Genomic DNA, 20,287 nt, shown 5'->3' with positions numbered 1-20,287 from the left:
GCCAAGTGTCCTTGTGTCTCTGTGGTTGGATTTAGCGGCCTGTTGCAGGGAGAACCGCTCGAATTCCCCATCAACCAGCGGAAGATGCAGCGGTGGTGGGATGTGACCGCGCTGCCGCTGCGCTGCGGGGAAGCGCCGGTGCGGAGGGGCGGGGAGGAGAGGCGTTGGCTCCCCGGCCCTGGCATGGACCAGACTGCCGGGGAAAAAGCGCTGGGGGTGGATGTGTGTGTCTATGGATGTGTGTACCTGTGTGAGCTGCGTGGCACGGCCAGGCGGCCTGAGGAAACCCTACCGCCGCCACGCGCTGCGGGCGCTTGCGGTGATGTCTCGGGATGTGTGGTGATGTGCACCTGGGGTCTGAGACATTTGTTGTAAAAGGGGATGCGATGGGCACTGTGTGTTTGTTGTACACCTACGAGGATGCATTTTTCACCATTTCCAGTGTCAGAACTGATAGTAGCACTTATGTCTGTATTCAAAAAGGTTTAATCTTGAAACCTGCCCAGTACCTGAGGCCCAGCCGTAAGCCGACTGCAGTCGTGTTTTCACATTTCCCTTGGCGGGTTACCGAACAGGTCTGTAAACCTGTGATTTTTAGCTGGAGATGTGGATTCTGTAGGTCTACGGGGATTTGGTCTATACATTTAGTGCTTAATGCTGTACTTTACGACCTGAACATAACCCTGCTTTGCATCCTCAAGGGACTTACATTTTTACTGACTGCGTTAGGGCTTCTGATGAAACTTAGAGGTCGTAGGATATGGAACATAAGGAAGACAGAAGAGGAAGGCCTGGTAGCAAAGCATTGTCTTGAAATGAAAAATGTAGGAATTGCAGTGAAATTTGAAAAATACCCTTGTGATTTATCACCATATTGATATGAAGGATCCTCCTGAAGCTAAGAATTAATCTATTTACACACTAGCATGATACACAATTGTTATTGCGACTTTGTGTTACTGTCGGGAGACAGTTGCTACAAGCTCATTTATGTGGCACTTCTGTCAAGCCAGCTGAAACAGGGACAAAAAGAGCACTCTGTGAAGTCTGAGATGGGGCTGTGACTCTTCCTAGAGACACGCTGCTGCTTCTGTTGGCGTCAGTGATGTGTGAAAGGGTTTGTCACTGAGCCCAATCAAAAGAGAATCCAACCTTATATCAGTGAGTGTTAACAAACTGCAGAAAAGAGAATTTCCTATGGATTTCATCCACATGTAAGCTACAGTGAATGTGAAGCATTTCCTAGAACGTGCTTGGTCCCTTACAAAGGGAGCCCTATGGACAAAAATGCCACGTGTTGTAATGTCCAAATCACATGTCAGAGAATGTGATGAGTCCTGGCAATCTTTAGTGGTGTATACTGAAAATAGTGGGTTTTGCAGAGGATTAACCAGGACTTTAACCAGAGCAAGTTCATTGTTTTATTTCAATCCTCAGTTTCATTCTGTGAGGTATTGAGCGTTTCTCAGAAAGCGGAGGGCCACTGCAGCTTTCACTATCTGCAGTGGCACATGAGAGAAGCTCAGGATCTTTTTAGGAAGGGCAATGAGACAGACCCTCCCATGCCTAGTTACAGTTGTGTTCCTTTGAAATAATTGTAACAGCATTGATAACATCCCTGCTGCTTTGTTACAGAGCCTCAGCACCTACATATTATGCTAGTGGTTGCATTAGAGGTGTTTTTATTCTTAGTAATGTGCCCTTTCTTCAACGTAGTAAGCGGTAGCACTGTCTATTTTTCTATGTGAGCTTTTTCAAGTCATGCAGTAAAAGAAGTGGAGCCCTGTATCAGCCTTGTCAGGAAAAATGAGCCTGATTCTGCAGCTCATACCTGAGGGGGGATCCTCGCTCACTCGGAGCATCCATGCTTGATTCCCAGGGTTTTTAGGATATTTTTGTGTGATTAAAGCTTACAGGATCAGGATCTCATCTATTGTCATCTGTTATTAAAAAAATTATAAGAGAGATTCATGGACACACACACACACATCTAGTTGTTTTTTCTGTTTTCGTGACAGACTAAGAAGTTGTTATTCCTGAACATAATCTGTTCCTACAAGATATCCTGGCTGTCACAGGGTTTATTTTTAAATATATATAAGTATAAATGAAATATATGTTGTGACCCTTAGGTTTACCATCTGTAGAGAGCTCATGGTTCTAGAAGCCTGATGAGTATGCAGGGATGATAACAGAATTATCTAGTGAGCCACTGTGAAAACAAAAAAAAATATTTCTGTTCACTTAGTGAGCAAGTTGATGACAAAATAAATCAGGAAAGTGTCAGCAGAACATCAGTAAAGACTCATTGTACTGGGTAAAGAGGCTTTGTACTGAGTAAATCAAATACCACACGTGCACGCAAACATTGCCTGATCCCGCAGATGCATGGCTGTGCAGTGCTGTGTGAATGCATTTGATCATATGCAAACATATAAATAAACTTTAATTTTGGAATATCTGCTCTTTTTGAAAAGGAATTTGTAATATATGTGCATTATTTGAAAAAAATGCTTGAGAGAAACTAGAAAATTTTGGAAACATGCTTTAAACTTCCAAAGCAACCGGAACAAATCCTTTAGTGAACGAAGCAACTGGAACAAATATTTAAGGACCCATTTTTGCTGGGTAAATAGACATTGTGAGGATTTTTTCACAAGTCCTTATACTGCACTGGAAACTAGAATGACTCCATATGAGCCAGTCTGGTTTCTTACATAAGCATACAAAGTGTCTTGGCAAATCTCAGAAACCCGGCTTAGTCACTTGGAAGATGCGAACGGATCCTTCACTGAGCTCTTCCAGGGGACGTGCTAAATGCCAGAAGCGTGAGACTGCCTAAAGTTTCTGATCCTACATTAAGTACTCAGGGAATGCGCTGCCTTCTCTGCAAACTTGAACAACACACAACCTGTGCTTCCCTTCTAGTTTGTGCCAAACTGAGTTTGGTCTCGTATTTTGCCATTTTGGTTTTTTGCAACAGCAATTTCTTTAGGCTGATATTGCACCCATATGGGAGAGTAGAGCCTGCAATTGCTCATGAAAAAGAAGCCCTTGAATATGGAGAAGCAAAACCTGGAGAGGAAGATATTTGAACTTTAACCAACAGTTTTATACTCGGACAGCTGTTCCATGCCAGTAACCTCACTTTGAGTCTGTGGGGACCAGGTGGTTAAGGCAGAGGAAGACTTGAATGAGACTCTGTCAGTGATTAGGTGTAGAAGGTGTTGCATGAACCTAGGCTGGAAGTGATCAAAATGTTTTGGAGTAGCTTTGATTATGTGAGAAAATACAATTTTGTCTCTGTGGTGGCCAAAAATTGGCAAAGCTGACAGAAGATGGCAGGCAACAGGGTAAGATAAAGTGAGGAGAAAGTGACTGTGGGAAGTTGATGATGCACCAAGGGAAAACAGAGGACAGTTGATGGTAAAGCACGGATTATTTCTGGGACAGACTGAGCGCTATTTTGCCTTAGTTCAGGTGCAGGAGAATACTGACTATTCCTGAGAGAGGAAATAGGCTTTTGCTTTGGATAGCCCATGTTCTATCGAACAAACACCCAATGGATGCTGATCTCTTGAGTCTTTTTTTATTACCATAACTAAACTCATTTTGAGCATCAGTTTGTATTCTTTAATAGCAGTGAGATATAATTAGAATTGATTAATGCCAAAAGCGGTTCCTCCACCATTAATGTTCAGCCACTTGTTTAGGCATGCTGCCACTTCAGACTCACTTACACCATTCATTTCGGTGCTGCAAGATCAGTCCCTTCCATTACCACTTCACTTCTAATGTGAGAATGGAACATTTAGACACTTTCAAGATTCCTAGGTTGTGGGGTTTTTTTCTTTACTTGAAAAAATAGCAGATAAAAGTTTCTCTCAACTCCTCTTTTTTTTTTTTTTAATAAATTACAAAGATTTTTATAGTGTTTATTTTTCAGTGTTTTGTGAAGAAATCCTCGAAGTAAGGCTTATTAATTGACTGGTTGCATGTGTTACAGGTACAGGCTCTGAAAAGTACTTTGGCATGAAAAGGAAGGGAGAGAGGATGGATGACAATATGGATTTTGTTACAACAATATGATCTATGAATTTGTGTAATTTTCATCAAATTGTTCATGCTGGAGAAAAACAAACAGAAATCCTGAAAATATCAGAAAAAATGGCATTTTTGAAACAAAATATTTCATGTTTTTTCAAAGCAGCATTTAATTTTAAAGGGGCTTTTTTGATGTTAATGATTTTATGGTTCATCCTTCTCCCCACAAGCATCTTTAAAAATATTTTAAATAGAAGGAAGAGGTTATTTGTAGGTGAGTGAGACATTGGATTTTCTAGAAAATTACATACTTTGGACTTTTCAGTTTTGAAGAACAACAAAGCTCTGTGAGCTGGTGAGGCAGGAGGTGAGCAGCACAGTTGTGACTTGGAGCATTTGCAGGACCCCGCGGGTGTGACTCCAGTTGATTTTACAAGGTGCAACTCAGCTACATTCATCCTTGGACCTGTGGCTTTATCAAAGACCCCACTTGGCACGGTGAGGAAATGGGTTGGGTGGGTCATTGCTGGCACTGAGCCTAAATAAGCTGCTTGACTTCCCAAAGTGCAGCTCCTTGTACTGGTCCCCCCAAAAGTCACCCAATGTTAGGTGCTCAGTTTCTCACACTCCAGCCCTGCAGTGCTGGAGCTGTTTCCTCCTGCAAAAACATAGTTAAAAGGTGACTAAAAGAGAAGTGAACCTCAGGCCTCTGCTGTATGTTAATGAATGGGGAAGTCCAAGGTTTGCCTGCCAGTACAGACAGGATTTTTCTGTCGTTGAAGCACTCCCTCCTTCAGCTGTAGTGTCAGCCATGTGCGCTAATGCTTTCTGTGATAAGAAATTGTGATAAGCCGACAAATTCACAGGGAAAAAAATTGTTGCTCGTAATGTTTGTATTTCACTGTTGCACAAACCCAATTTTTTACTTTTTTTAAATGATTGTAGTTTAAACGACTCTGCAGCCCTTCCAGGGAACTGTGAGCAAGTGCTGCTCTTTGAAAAAGAGAAATGGCAGCAGCAAGAAGAAACAAACTTGTAGGAGGCTGTCGTGATTTCAGCCCAGCGTGGGCAGGAATCTGCTGTGCTGCCTTGGCGCAGTAGCCCAAGATTGGGGAGGCCGCTTGAGATCACCTGTGGGTCTTGTGGGCTGCCCCACTTCAGACAGGCAAACGCAGCACTTGGATGTTTTAGCAGGGGTGATGTCAGAAAGCACGCAGCTTGTCTCTTGGTTACAGTGATGTCATCAGATGCAACCATTCTAATTTTATCACTTACACTTAATTGCACTTGATTTTCTAAAGCTTCTTTTCCTTACGCTTGGAATTGGCAAGTAAAAATCTTGTGAGCTCTTCGATGAGCCCTATTAATATTTCCCAGTTTTGCGGAACATTAATGCAAATTTTGTACGGCAGGAGCTGCTTATTAAATCTAGATATTTAAGAGCAAACCTAATTTTTGCGTGCTTGAGGTTTAAGCAAACTCAATTTTTTATCAATGGCCACTCGTTTAGCGTTCCCTTTCTGAAGGGAGGTGTTGAAGGATACGGGGCTGGTCACTGGCAAATGCGAGTGCACCGAGTTCATACCCATCCAGCTGCGGTGCGTAAAGCTAGGGGCTGTAAATGGGTGGATACAAGCAAAACACTTTGTGTCAGGAGTACAGGAGGTGCTGTGCTGACCACCTTATGCTGTCACATTTTTCTTTTAGCTATGGTTCAACTTCCCTCCTTGTCTCCTCACTTACTTTTGTGATTGTTTAAGGGTGAGCTGCTCTTGGGGCAGCAGGGGAACAAGAGCCCCCGCAGTGCCAAACCCAGAGCGTGAGCAGGGCAGCTGCTGGGGCCTCTACAGGGATGTATGAAATAAAATGCAGAAATTGTGATTGAGCCTATTATTCACATAGCCCTCTGCATTTGGGTTTTTTCTTTCCTTTGTGCACCAGGGAACAGATTTTCTTTCAGAGCTTGTGAGGACGTTCTGGCTTTTCTATCAAACGCCGCAGGGGATGTGCTGCCAACCCACCTTCTGGGAGTGCGAATCTGGGGCGGTTTGTGCCTCGCTCATTCTGCAGAAGATGGAGAGGCTGTAATTAACTTCCCAGAGAAATCCCTTTTGGACTGTCGTGCAGCTCAGGGTAGTCCCCCTGGAGTCTCCCAGCCAGGATTTGGCCGGGGGTAGTCTCTGTCAGCACGATTTTAACTCTGCCTGCATTCAGAGTGGGATGGCCAGCGTCCTTCGCAGAATTGTGTGGGTTGTGCAGGTCTCGGGAGGGCTGTAGGATTTGCTGGCAGTAAGATGGCTGTCTTTACGTACTGAGTGAGTTTTTTAAAAAAAATCTGTTTTATTTTTAAAAGCCTTGAATCACTTCATATTTTTTTTAGAATCTACTAAGTAACATGCAGTGTTTTGCAAATAATTTTTCTTCTTTAATATTTTATTTTCTAAATAAATAGTATTTCCTTAATATTTCTGATTTTGTCCTATCTCACTTTTAGTGTTCAGCTAAACATAGAGATAGAAGAGAATACCAAGAGAAAAATGTGTTCACAAAACTCTAGTGAAGATCAAGGAGAGATAGGCACATTTATAGTTCACATTTGCAGCTAATTGTTAATGCCATTCACATTCCCATTGAAGTCAATGGAAATTCCCAGTAAGTGTGGTTAGGCAGCTGTGCTAGGCAGTCTCTGCAGTGTTTCCTAGAGGTGGAATACCCATGCTCCAGATTCCATCACTGGTTGAGGTATTTAAAGACTTCCCTTTTTGTTAGGTCATTTCAGAAAGGGTTAAGAAAGGCTGTGTGCTACCTGTGAAAACACTATAGTTCCCAGCTACTGCTTGCAGAACTTTCTCTTTTATTTGCTGGAATAACAGAAAGGGCAACCAAGCTGTAGAGAAAAGGGCTGTTCTCATAAAGAATAAATGTGGCTCCACAGAAGGCAGTTTTATTTTTCAGGCTTAAAATTAGTCTGAGTATGCAGAACATTCAGTTTGTTGATCTAAGCCAGGCTGGTTTTGACAACCCCACTCCTTTTGAAAGAGTCGATTACTGTAATTTCTTTTAAAGAGAAGAGTTGTCATCACCTCCCACATCTGCAGAATGCCTTAACAGTTCCCAGTGAAAACAGGAGGTGAGCCTGTGTTGCTGTTGGTTGGGATTAAAGGGATGTTTTATTATGGTGACACTAACGTGAACTCTAGAGAATTAGTGAGAAGTCTATAAAGCACAGTTATTTCCTACGACTGTGTGAGACATTTTGTTAAAGGCAGCAAACTCTAATTGTGTGATTTATCAAAAGGTGACCTCATGATTATATTAATTCTTAATACTTTATTCAGGAGAAACTGTTTATTTTTCTATAATTTGGTGATCAATATCTCAACCCTTTACATTACACAGATGGTGAAAAGTGCAAGACGGGTCTTCCTGTTTCAGAATAAACACTAATTCTTGGTTGTAACAATGGAGTTGCTACTAGGCTCAGCCAATAATTTAATGATAAAACAAATTTAGAATTAGTTCTGTGTTCATTCCACCTAATTTTTGTTTTCAGAGGTGGTATGTGATTTATAGGCCTATGTGCTGTGCAGGCGTATTCGTGCTATAATCTTCCTTTGCTGGTTAGCAGGTAGACCTCTTGGTTGGGCTGCAGTGCCCTCTAAAAACATCTATTTTCTCTACGGACTATAAGAAGAGCTGACAGTGGGCAGGCTTCTAACTTAGGAACGTGTGCAGGAGCTTATGGTTAAGACCTGATGAATCCCAGCCTTCATAAGTCATCATCTAAAGTACCTTGTTGTGCTTTATATGCTTGCTTTGTGAAACGTACTATTTATGAAGCCTATCTGATCTTTTCTCAGAAAATTAATTTATGCTATTAAGTCTTCATGCCTATTATAATTCATGTTCCTCCTAAAACAAGGAAAGTCGTGTCACATCTTTTTTTGTCTACGTTTTCTTTCTAAATAAAAGTGTTGTTCATGTATTACCACAGAGTCTTGCATTTTTTTTTTTTTTTTTTTTGATTGAGTTGGGAATTAAAGTGGGAAGAAGGTTTATTGTAGGGGAACGAGAAGATGCTGAATTAGGATTTGACTTCCGGGACATGAAGCTTTTCCCTTAAGAGACTGGGAGAAGAAGGCTTTGCCCTTAAGTGAAATGGAAGAGGAGGTGATGGAGGACCTGACATGGCCGGAAGGAGAACGGACTGGAAGGTAAACAAGGGAATGAATTCGCTAGAAAATAGTGTGTTGTTTTTAGTTAGTAGCCAATAAAAAGTTTTGTAGATGACATATTCACAGTAGTAAAAGACTATAAAAGTAGTTGTAAAAGAGCAATAAAGTGATTCTTCTTCACCACCTACCGGAGTTCGCTCTTTTATCCCGCCGCAGTTTGTAGATTAATTTTTTTTTAAATTTTGTGAATCAAGGAAAAGTGAAAACTGCAGTGTGTACTTTAAGGGTACTGGGTCAGTTAATTAAAGTGATGGGTAGAGGTATGAGCAGTGGAGTAAAGGGTGTATACTTTATATACTTCATTTTGGAGTAAGGTGCACATCAAAAGCCAGAGTTCGGTGAATTCAGTGGGATTGGGATGTTATATTTGAAGCTTACTTTCTGGTATGCTGAGGCTGAATGAAGACACCAAAGGTATTTGTAGTTAAAAGACTGAAAAAAAACCCCAATCCTTTTCAGTAGAATGGTGGCAGAGTGGGCAGGTTTGATTTGCTGTATGACATGAATCTGAGCTCTTTTGGCTGCTATAGATCTGCATGCATTATCTCGGGTTCAATACTGAAAGCTGGTGCTGTATTGGGAGTGGGTTAGGAGCTCTGCAGAACAACAGTGCTGGAAAAAGCAGCTTGACTTGCTGGGATTTGGGATTTTGGAATCAGAGTTCTGCCATACTGTGAAGAAATGGCTGTATGTGTCATGATGTGGTATCTGCCCTGTGGCACTGAAGTTGTCACCTCGCTTACTCCTTTCAGATGCACTGTTGGGGATGAGGGCACTAGAGTAAAAGTGTGGTCTTGGTCCACAGTGCCCTTCCCTTTGGAGTGGAGGTTTCTTCCAGTGTGCTAGCTCAGTCAGCTCCAGCCACACCTTCCTGTGACAGCAGCAGGTAACAGGGTGCCTGTAAGAGGACGGTGGGGTTTGCTTCAATGCAAAGGCATACATTAGAAATCTGTGTAGCTACAATGACCAGGTAAGAGAGAATCTTGAATCATAAAGTTGTGGTTGGCAGTTCAAAGGCAGTAAACATTTGTTTTTCATTAATTCTTTTTCCAAAGCAAGATATTTATAGCTGTATAAGCTAGTAGATACTTCCTGGTAGTTGTTCATATTGAATTATGAGCAAAAACCTGACATCCTCGATTACTCACAAATTAAGTCCCATGGAGATAGTCTTTGTTTGTACAAGGACTGAGATAGCCATTGTTTGAGATAGCTATAGCTGAGATAGTAATTGTTTGTACAGAGCTGCTCATGACCGTACAGCATGAGCTGCCTGATTTTTGACCAAAGAAAAATACTGCTCTGGCTGCAGAGCCTGCCTACAGCCAGAGCAGCCCTCATATGCTATTTTGAATACTTATCCTTAGGTGTGAATTGCCTTAAAGCCGAGTGGAAAGAATTGTTTGATCAGGTGGGACATCCGACTGGCCAAGGTTTAACGATCTGTTTTCCTGGCAAGATTGTCCTCCCTGGTACACCAGTCTAATGATCTGGTAGATTTTTCTGGTATTTAGAAAATATGATCCTGACTTTTGCCATAGTAGTTCTCCAACAAGAGAGAAATCATGTACTAATTTTTATGAGAAATAAAACTAATAGTTGGAAGATACAAGGAAAGTGAAAGGACAGTGAGACACTTCAAAGTTCAAAACTTTTTGCATAGTTGTGTTTCCTACGCCATCACATTAGGGATAACTAAACATGTGTGTGAATTACTGCATGTTTTTCCCCTGAGATTTCTAGCTGCAAGACATGTCATTTGAATGTCCTTTTATTTTTGTGTCCCTCAGAAGTAAAGGGAGCCCATGGTGTGGTTGTATTTCAGTTATGCATTGCTGTCCTTCACTGTTATGTTGCATTCCTTGCACATTTGTCATTCAAAATTAACCTTTTTTCCTATGCTAAACTAAAGGTATTGTGGTTTTGGCTGGCTCTGCATTTTGGCTTATTACACAAAAGAACAATTTTACAACTATAAGTGGGATGAGTCTACAACCTAAACATACATTTTCTACATGTGAAAAATTTTTACTTCAAAGGGAGCTTTATGGCTGTGGTAAGCTGACTCTCCATGTCTGATCTTCACTTGATATAAGCCAGACAGGGCTTTAATTTCTCCTCCCACCCAGCTGCTGAGCATCCACAAATCAAACTGCAGTCAGTGGGAGCTGTACATCTGAATCTTCATTATAAGCAGGAGGCTTATAAATCCTAATGTGCAAGCCAACTGGCTTGTGTGCCCTTAAGGAAGAAGGCTAAATGCGACTTTAATTTTGTAATAGTCTGCAGTTAAGGAATGAGAGATCAAAGTTTATGCCTTTCTGAATAAAATTTATTCTTTTTGGTGACATCGGTACATAGTGGGATGGAGAGAAGAAAAAAGCTGTGGAGCTGGGAGCTGGACTATCTCATGTTTAAATTTTGAACATTGTCATTGTAGGAAGTTGTTTCACAGAGAGGAAAAGCAGTCTTGTGGTAAAGGATGTCTGGCTTCTTTCCTGGCTCTGCCATGTATTTCTTGTCTTTTGAGATAAGTACATCTTCTCCCTGTGCCTCAGGTTCTCCTCTATGTGCATAGGTTCTCATCTTCTATGCTGTGGGTTAGCATGTGGCAATGCCACATACACAGTATATATGTACTTGATAGATAGCATGTGGTTCAGCATTTGAGCTACCTTTAAGACAGGGTTCCTACTGGGTTCCTGCCAGATTTTTCCTAGTAGCAAACAGCCCCAGTATTTGTGCTGACTCAGCGATGCTAATGGACATAAGGTGAAGAGAATCATAGAATCGTAGAATGGTTAGGGTTGGAAGGGAACTTAAGGATCAGTTTCTCTCCCTGTTTACCTGCTACAGATATACATTTTTTTTGTTGTTTAAAAATCTGCATTGATAGCAGAGGAGGATGCAGAAGGTATCAATTCTCCTTTTTTTTTTTTCCAGTGCTGGTAGGTAGAGTTGCAACAGAGACATCTATATTTGCAAGTGTTACGGTTAGGGAAACAAATCCATAGTGGAAATAAATAGTACAGATCTTTAGTGGAAAAGTCTATAAAGAAACAAAGGAGCATCTGTTCCTTGATACTCCATGGAGCAGCTGATAAAAATACATTCTGTATTATAATATTATTATATTTGTATTTCACAATATCAAGTAAAAAAGTATCTGACAGTGAAGACCTCTTGAATAGAGAAGTTTAAGGGCCAACAAGCTCATCTGACTTGAAAACTGAAGAATTGTCTGAAATAGATGTTGCCATGGAGACAGAGAGGATTAACAGCCTGACACTGATTTCATTGGTGTGCTGCTAGTACAAGTTGCTTGTTTGAGTAGCATTAATATGTTGTCTCATGCTGCTTTGTATGCTGAGACCATCTGGCATTGGTGTTTTTTAAAGGTGCAGTTCTGCTATGGAAAGAGTTGGCCAACATGGTTTGATTTATGCTCGTACGCCAAGTTGCAGGAGTTAAGAGGTCTTTGAAAAGCTGCCTCATGCTCTAAAAATGTTCTGAAAAGTCACAGCACGTACAGAGATGAGGTGGGGATTTGGGGAGCGACACAGGGAATTTCAGAAGTTTGTTTTATACTCAGTGCACATTTAAAGTTTTCACTGCACAAACCTGCACTTTTGTGTGTTTCTTCAGGTGTGTGTGTGGAGGCAGCTGTGTTCCTCTTCTCAAAAATAATCCTTTTCACTGTACACTGTGAAGCTGCTTGGGAGTTACAGCTCCACCACCTCAAACAAGCACGAGGTCATATTGCTGATCGTATTGTATATTAAGGAAAAGTATGTTGTAGAGTTAAATGAACCTAAGGTCTAACCAAACAGGGCCCCTCTAGGTTACTTCAGCGTCCCTGCTTTCCAGAAGAAATATTTTCTTTTAGTTTGACTATATACCATTGAAAACATGTTTTGTAGCAAAGTATTAGATGAGAAAGACAGTATGCAGAGACTAAGATAAACCTTGTCTTTGATCTATATATAGCTGTGAGCCTTCATCTGCTTTCCTTAATGCCACTCTGGAGTGGGAGTTATCTCCCAAAGGAGCTTATATGACAGTGCTGACATTCCTCAGACGCTTGTAAATTTTCACAATTTCTTTGATAGTTATTATCATGATACTTAATTATTCTCAAGAGTTTTTCCCCAGACCGACATGGATGGTTAACGGGTGACCAAGTAATAGCCAGAAAACGTTCCTGTCGGAGCTTATGAGTTCCAGTGCAGAGGTCTGTCTGTGGGATGAGCATCACAGGAAAAGTGGCTTGAGGGAAAACTAGCTGGAGGCTTTGTTCTCCTGGACAGGCTTAAAACCAAACTGAATTCAAAGTTAAATCTTGATAATAAATGCTATGAAAGCATAGGAATGGAAGCATTTTTACATTCTCAAGTTACCGATGTTCCGAAGTTACTGATGGAAAGCATTCCTAGTGGTGTTCTGCAGCTGTGTTAACACTTGTCCTCAGGTATTGATGTGATATTTCTTGGATATTGATGGTGTACTGTGTAGTAAAATAGTAAAAATGAAACAAGGACTTGGTATCTATTTCACAAATCTTTAGGTTTTAAGCTTTTATTCTGGAACTCTGACTTTGATGCCAAAATAAATTCTTCGTATAATTTCACTTCAAATGCAAGAACCAAGAAATGCATAGTTATGGATGTCCTAGCTCCTATAGCTTTAGAATGATTATATTTGATGGTTAATGTTTTTACAGCTTAGTCCTGTTTTAACTCTGTCAGAATGAATACAGGACACATGAAGAAAGCCAAATAACTTATCTCCCCAGTCCACTCCCAGCCCCCAGTTCCTTTTTTACAAGTCAGTTTGCTCCTTGTGTTTGTTGTTTTTTTTTTTTTTTTTTTTTTTAAAGCTGGTCATCCAGTTCTTTCTGAGACAAAGCTTGGGTGCAGTTTTGGGGAGCCATTCGCCCCGAGACCTGTCTCAACACAGTACAGGCAGGACTGCAGCAGGACTGCTTTCTCATGTTATCCCTGAGCGGTGTGCTGGTGTTACCCCGCCGTGTCTCACAGCACCACGTACAGCTACTTACTCTCACAACACAGTGAGGCTATGCCACACACTTTCACAGTCTTGTGCTATTAAAATCAGCCTGAGAAGCTGTGACACAGCCCTCATGTGATTACAGGCACTTTGAACTATATAAACCCACAAGTAATTACTCCTTAAAGACACCCCGTGGGGCCCATCATAGCCTTGACCAGCCATGGGGATGGTCAGAAGGGACTAGCCCTGAGGAGCAAGGGTGTAAGCCACCTACGCTGCTTGGCATGAGGGGTCTCCTGGGTGCCCTTAGCAGTGTAGGCATAACCATAATTGTTGGTTTCCAGTTTTATAATCAGAAGTTGTAATTTCTTGAAAATTACTTGTACTCAAAATCTTAATTTCTGGAGCTGTCTACTTTGGCCAGATGCTACTTCATTTCTTCACAGTATTTGGTTTGTTTCAGTTCTCCAGATGCTGAAATTTGATGTATCAATATTTATGGTCTGGGACTGAACTTTTTTTTTGTTTTTTCTTGCATTCCGTTAATTTCCAAGGATGCAATGTCACTTCAATTCTTGCTGCATTCCCATAGCACATAAATGAGCCTACTGCAGCTGATTAAACTAGTCACAGATTATTTCAGTGTGAGGAAAGATGATCAAATCAAGAAACAATAACCTGTGGAACAGCAGTTGGGCTATTACACTTAGTTGCAAAGTCTGGTGACTTGGACTGCCTGAAATTGAAATAGTTGCAACTAGGCTTTCTTGTCTGGAGCATCCAACGCAATTCTTTAAATTTGTTGTTAATGTGAAGTGGAATAAACATAGATTAATTTATCATATATTTTGTGATCTCTTTTACTGGTAGCCCTGAAAACTGATGATATGGAAATGTGCTTTTGAAATAACGAGCTATAAATGGCTAATGTCAAATTCTTCTCACAATACCATTGCAATAGATCTGTAGAACCAATAGATCTATTTTAACAATGCATTTATTTTCTATATTCAGTGAGTTACGTTAATTAATGCAATTCCATAGTATGGGGGCAATTTCAGAAACCTGTGGTTGGAATCAGAAGGTGAAATGTCTCCTGTACAAAGAATCTATATAAGACTCCAGCAATGCTCTTTCTAAATGTAAACAGAGCTGCTATTAGATTTATGGTTCCTAAGCTTTGTCCCAGACAAATTGCACCTTTGGATAGAATGCCAGTGCTATTCCAGTAATGCCAGTGAAATCGCTATATAAGTTTACTGTGGAGTGCTTGGGTAAGACTTGGAAGAGATTTGGTTCCCATCTATACCTCTGACTTCCTCTGCAGCTTTGAGAAAGGTATTTGTTCTGCCTGAACCTCACTCAGTTTACCCTCTGGGACCCTGGAGCAATAGTGCTTGCACAGCTCATGGGAACCTGTGAGAGGGAATCCTTTGCCCAAACACCACAGAAACTGGAGATGTTGGTTAGTGCAGCCCAATCCAGTTTTCATTTTCACATTCCTCGGAATCTAAAGGATTAGGATAAACTAAACCAAGAATATTAATTTGACATGGCCAGAGGAGGTGGAGTCTCCTGTTTGAGGTCCTGCTTAAGGATTCTTTAGTGTCCTCTCTAATGACTAGTGGCACTGTCTTCTGCTCTTACTCATGCACTATGTAAGTACTTGCTAGAACAGAGGATGGTGTCTCTGTAAGTTCCTTATTCACTTTGTAGCAAAATTTAGTTTAAATTGCTTTAAATATAGATCACAGATCTCATGAGTTTTTTTCCAGCATGAAGTAGATTGGTGTGAGGCAGGACCTTGAGCATCATTCTACTAACCAGAGTTAATAAGAGAGCTGTACTTTGCAAAGGACAGGTGAGCATCCAGAGCTGAACAATTTAGTTTGCTTGCTGCTGCCTCTCATCTGGGGGAACTTCCCAGATTGTTTCTATTAAAATTAATTGTATGGACATTGAGTTAGATAGACCTTACCCTATTGCTGGTATAAAAAAAATTTAGGTTGAAACCCTTATGAGTTCCCAATTGTAATTTAAACTCATTGCATCCTGGAAAGCAGGCTTTTTTTTTTTTTGATACAAGGATTCATTTAAAACATGTTTCTCTTTCCTTTCTTCCTCTTCCTTTCTTTTCACTATTGCTATCTTTTTTTCCCCTCAGTTTTCTTTTTTTTTTATCACTGCAGTTATCTTTTAAAGGCAGCCTCTCAAAATACAGGAAAGGTGAAACAGAGGAGAGGAAACAGAAGAGACTGAAGAAAATGTGGTTTTGCTGCAGATTCTGTAGACTTTCAGTTTTCTCCAGCCTTAAAGCTGCATTATAGGATTGTACGATCTAGAAGGAAGCTGTAGCTGTAATTTACAACAAGAACATGGCACATTAGTAAGCAATCTTTTTATAGCATTGTGGTTGAGAGCAGAACTTGCAATTTCTGTAGGAAGATCATCTGCAGACTCTCAGGAAAATTGAAGCAGCTGCGGCTGTAAAAGGAAACGTACATTAAAAATGCCAGGGAGAAACCACAGGCGGGGATCCTCCTCTGCCATTTATAGCTCTGTCATTAAATGTTCCTTTCAAAGCTTTGAACAGAGGTAGAAATCATGTTTACATTAATATATGTGAAGGGAGTAGACAAATAATGACACCCATGGTTCAGCTGATGATGAGATGATTGGTGCAGTCTGTAATAAACCAGGATCTGTCATTGCAGTCAGTGTCCGAATAGAAACCTCTGAGCAAAAGGGCACAGGAGTACAAGAGGCAGTAAGTGTACAGGGTCTTAGTGTACAGGAGTGAAAGGAAGCAAACAAAATATTATGATAATTTCACCATTAGTATTTTTACAGAAATGATTTGGTTATTGAGATTTTAATGTGCAGAGTTGACATGAGTGTGGATCAAACTCTTCCCTCTGATTGCTTTAGGTGAGGTCGACTTCAATGCAGTCATCCTGCTTTTCTCTTACTTTCCCTTGGGTTGGCCTTGTGTTGCTCTCTGTTGTTTAAAAATACCTTGAAATTAATGCAGCATATTTTCTCGTGTTTACTTGGCAAATTGGGAAGCACACGTTTAATTTTTGAAACAGTTTATTAAGAGGTGTACATCAAGAGTTATTTCTTCCAGCTTTCCCATTAACTGGTTCACAGTGATGGATGCATCTTCCAGAAATGTAGTTAAAATTAAATAGCATGGAAATTTATACGGGTTTCAGTTCTGACCACTATGAAATCCATTACAGCTTTGCCAGTGGCATCAAGGGATCCAGAATTTAATGTATTACCTACACGGTTAAGTGCTATGGAAGTGAGATGAGAGGGTGGGCTATATGTGTCCTCATAACCCATTACTAATAATATGAAATAACTTTTAATAAGTTAAAATCATATGTGATTGCATGTGCGTATTCATGCGTATGTGTAAATTTTATATCAAAAATCTTCCAAAAGGTCCTTGTAGAAAGAAAAAAAATCAAATATCGACCGTTGGCTGTGTAGAGGATCCGTTTCTTGGGAGCTGTAGCAGAAGCTTATCAATGTGGTGGTGAAGGTGCACTGATCTGTGAGGTAATTGCTGAGCTGATCTTTAAAGGTCATTGAATACTCAAGAGGAGAAGGTAAATTTAAAGTTTGGAAAAATTTACACGAGTCCTTGTCTTAGGGTTGCACATTAAAAACTAGATGCTTGGTGAACTTTCCAACCCTTCGCATTTGTGCTCATGTTAGCTTTTCATAAAGCCATGACACGAAAATGTGAAAAGAGTCATAGTAAATGTTCTGTTTTAACATCATTAAAATAGCACTGATGGCATTTATTTGCCACAGCAGTGAAGTCTTGTGGAGACTTCTGAGTTGTTATGGGCAGGGCAGGCCAAGAAGCAGCCAGTGGTTTTGAGATTTTAATTCTTCTGTTGTATAAGTGAGTGAATCCCAGATCATCTGAAGACTTTCGAGATGAAAAATGGACAGATATAAATTAACACAGTTATGCTTGATCTTGTGTTGTAAATTGTTCAATATTGTTAACAGTGTGCACAGTCAAAGATTTAACAATAGATACAATACATGAAGCCCATGCTCTTCCCTTGTTTCTAGTCAGTTACAGAGCTAATTTGTGACATTCTGCCTTTCCTGATGTAGCAAAGCTTTTGTGGTTCGCAATGTGCAAAATTGATATTCTGATCGATTTTCTTTCCTGTCTGCTTGGCTATCCCTAGTAGCAATTATAATTTCAAATAACAGTCATTTTTACTAAGCTCTTGGGGGAATTGAAAAAACCAACCAAAAAAAAAAAAAAACCCTATCAAAACAAAAAAACCAGGAAACTCTTTCCAAAACTGCTTTTTATTTTTAAAGCCTTTCCTAACAAAAAATATTTTTTTTAATTCCTTTGTATCTTGCTCTGTGGAAAATTATCAGAAGAGGAAAAGAGGAATAATTATTTTGGACTTTGATATGTCGAAAATCACAAGTCTTGTGTCTTTTATTTGTATTCCTTGATATCCTGAATTGGTCGAGACTCTGTGGAGTGGTCATAATTCTCCAGTGGCAAGGTTTTAACTTGAAGAAAGAGGTTTTCTTTCCTAATACGATTTGGTTAAATAAGTTTTAATACAAATGAATAAACATGTAAAATTACCTAACTATTAATCAGAGTTTGAAGCATGAAAGTATAGTTGAAATTCAAGTTTCAGTTTGCCATTCTGTAAAAGTTTCAGTGTACTCAGAGGAAGTTTCTCAGGTCAGCCTGCTTGCTCGACTTGCAAGAGCGAGGCCAATATCCATAACACTACAGGCACAGTGGTCCTGTCTCACCAGAGGATCAAGGCAAACCAGAGTACCATTGGTATGTGGCAGAATGAAAGATACTCTCAGAAAACAGAATTCCAAATGTTCACATTGGGCTCAAAAGCCTTTAAGATCTACTAAGCCTAAACTGTGTTCGAGTCAAGAGCTTGCTTTGTTTGCAATTCAGTAAGTTCAAAGGGAAAAAACATAAATAACTTTAAAAAGGAAGTGGTCATAGAGAATGGGAACAAAAATATCAAAGGTAACTTTCTAAAACTTTCTCATGTATTGAAGGTGTAAGAGCAGATAGGTTGGAGGCATATGGTGCATCTTGAATACTGTTTTATTTATTTCTCTACAAATAAAGAGAAGAAATAAAAGAATCTATCTAATGTTAAAGTCTGTGAAAGTTCTCTAGATAAAAAGAAACAAAATTCTCCCAAGAGTGTTAGTGTGTTGCTATGTGAACAATTATAATGCAGTAGCAGAAAATGTTTACTGAGTGCCCACTATTCTAGGAAGGATTTTCTGTGGGATATATCAAAAGAGAAAGGAATGTTTTGATGCCAGTTAAAAAGATCTGTCCGTGTTGGTTGTGAGATTTGTTCAGTTATGTTTACTCTGAAGAACCATGGCAAGCCTGTTTACCAAGACTCAAACAGTCTCTAAAAGTGTTGAAAAGAAGACGTTAAAGGACAATTTCATTATTTTCAATTATGGATATATGGGCAATACATACATGTGGTGAACAAATTTATTCAGTAGAGAGATGCACAAAACCACCCCTTCATAGGGTGTCTACCAGATAACTAAAAGTGCAGTTGTACCAGAAAGTACAACTTTGTTTAGTCAAGTGGCTGAATCCAATGGTGTTAGAGAAAAACCTCTATTAACGTATTTTCGTCATGTTAGCAGAGCTTTTCCTGAGGGTGTTTTGAGCTGACTGGGATTTTTGTGTTCTTATTTGTATTACTAGGCTGTGCTTAAACCTGCATCTTCATCACTGTTGTCACCCACTTAGGTTAAACTTGTCCGTGCTGCTGTCACGCCTCCATTGACATGATTTCCTCGTGCAGTATGGTTGTTGAAATTGAAATCTAGAGAGAGGACCAGGATAAACAAGCCATCCATTAAGGAAGTGTCACAGAATTTTGAGCAAGGACAGATATCAATTTATTATGTTTCCTAATAGTGTGGAGGTTGACACCCTGGAAAAGAGACAATCTTTAACAATGGGAGGCGTTCATTCCCAATGGGATTGGAGGTATTGTAATATCCAGGTATTCTGTGAAAACAGACAATGAAGGAAATCTGCTCTGTTGAAGTGTCTTGCTTTGTCAATGTTGATGACATTACTGAAGTGCTGTTATTAGACTTTCCTTGATATTTTTTTGTGAAATAATGTCCTTAGCTGATATCACAAAGATGATGTTGAATGTTCTCATTGTCTTGTCGATGCCACTACATTATTAAAGTTCTTAAAATATATTTTTTTTACATTTCCCTAATAATTAAAATAAATTTAATTTATTAAAGGAGTCAAATTGAATATGATAATACTTACCATGATTTAGTAAATGTTTTCTATCCTCAGGAAAAACTGTGGAAATTAGTATAAAACTTAACTATAGTTTTAAAGGTTTTTCTCTCTTCTTTCCTTCTTTACATTGTTATTATATTATTTTTTAAAATCAGAACTCTGGAAGGAAATCCTGACCTTTTGGTTTTTCCCATGTAACTGCTGAACTGCATTTGACATGTCAACTCACAAAGTCGTCATAATGTCATGACTATGTTTTCAAACCTGTGTCTCTGGGATTTCTGCAGGAACCTGGAATCGTAAGCAGTGTTTTTAGATACACTCTATGGAATTACATTTCACTGCGAAATGGAATGCAAACAATGAATTAATAAGTGTTTTTAGTTAATTATTAAGCATTATAATTTTTAGAATGATCAGAAGAGAAAGAACTGGGCAAAACTCTAGTAAAAGTGAAATCACAGTATACATTCTTTTTAATTAATTTGATTTTTGAGGGTGATCTGTAATTGGACCAAAATTATGTTTCATATTGTGGACCAAAACATCACTATTAAGGATACTTTTTCCTCAATTAGAGTTTATTCTGCTTGTAACAAAGATGGATGCATTGTTCCTTGGTAGTAAAGTCAACAAAGCAGTGGAAAAATGATCTGGCTTTTGTACGAAC

The 20,287-nt window shown here is 39.6% G+C and overlaps 1 protein-coding gene across 1 annotated transcript in view; it reads left to right on the top strand.

Moving 5' to 3' along the window:
* The first annotated feature begins 84 nt into the window (after window positions 1–84).
* The window catches only part of CPE (carboxypeptidase E), a 57,018-nt gene continuing 36,815 nt past the window's right edge, over window positions 85–20,287 (top strand). The window contains exon 1 of the mRNA XM_010084974.1: window positions 85–319. Within this exon, the coding sequence (XP_010083276.1) occupies window positions 85–319 (235 nt within the window). The remainder of the gene's footprint in view (window positions 320–20,287) is intronic.

Source organism: Pterocles gutturalis, unplaced genomic scaffold (assembly GCF_000699245.1).
Source record: "Pterocles gutturalis isolate BGI_N339 unplaced genomic scaffold, ASM69924v1 scaffold23860, whole genome shotgun sequence".
Classification (NCBI taxonomy): domain Eukaryota; kingdom Metazoa; phylum Chordata; class Aves; order Pterocliformes; family Pteroclidae; genus Pterocles; species Pterocles gutturalis.
This window is presented reverse-complemented; position numbering and strand designations above follow the sequence as displayed.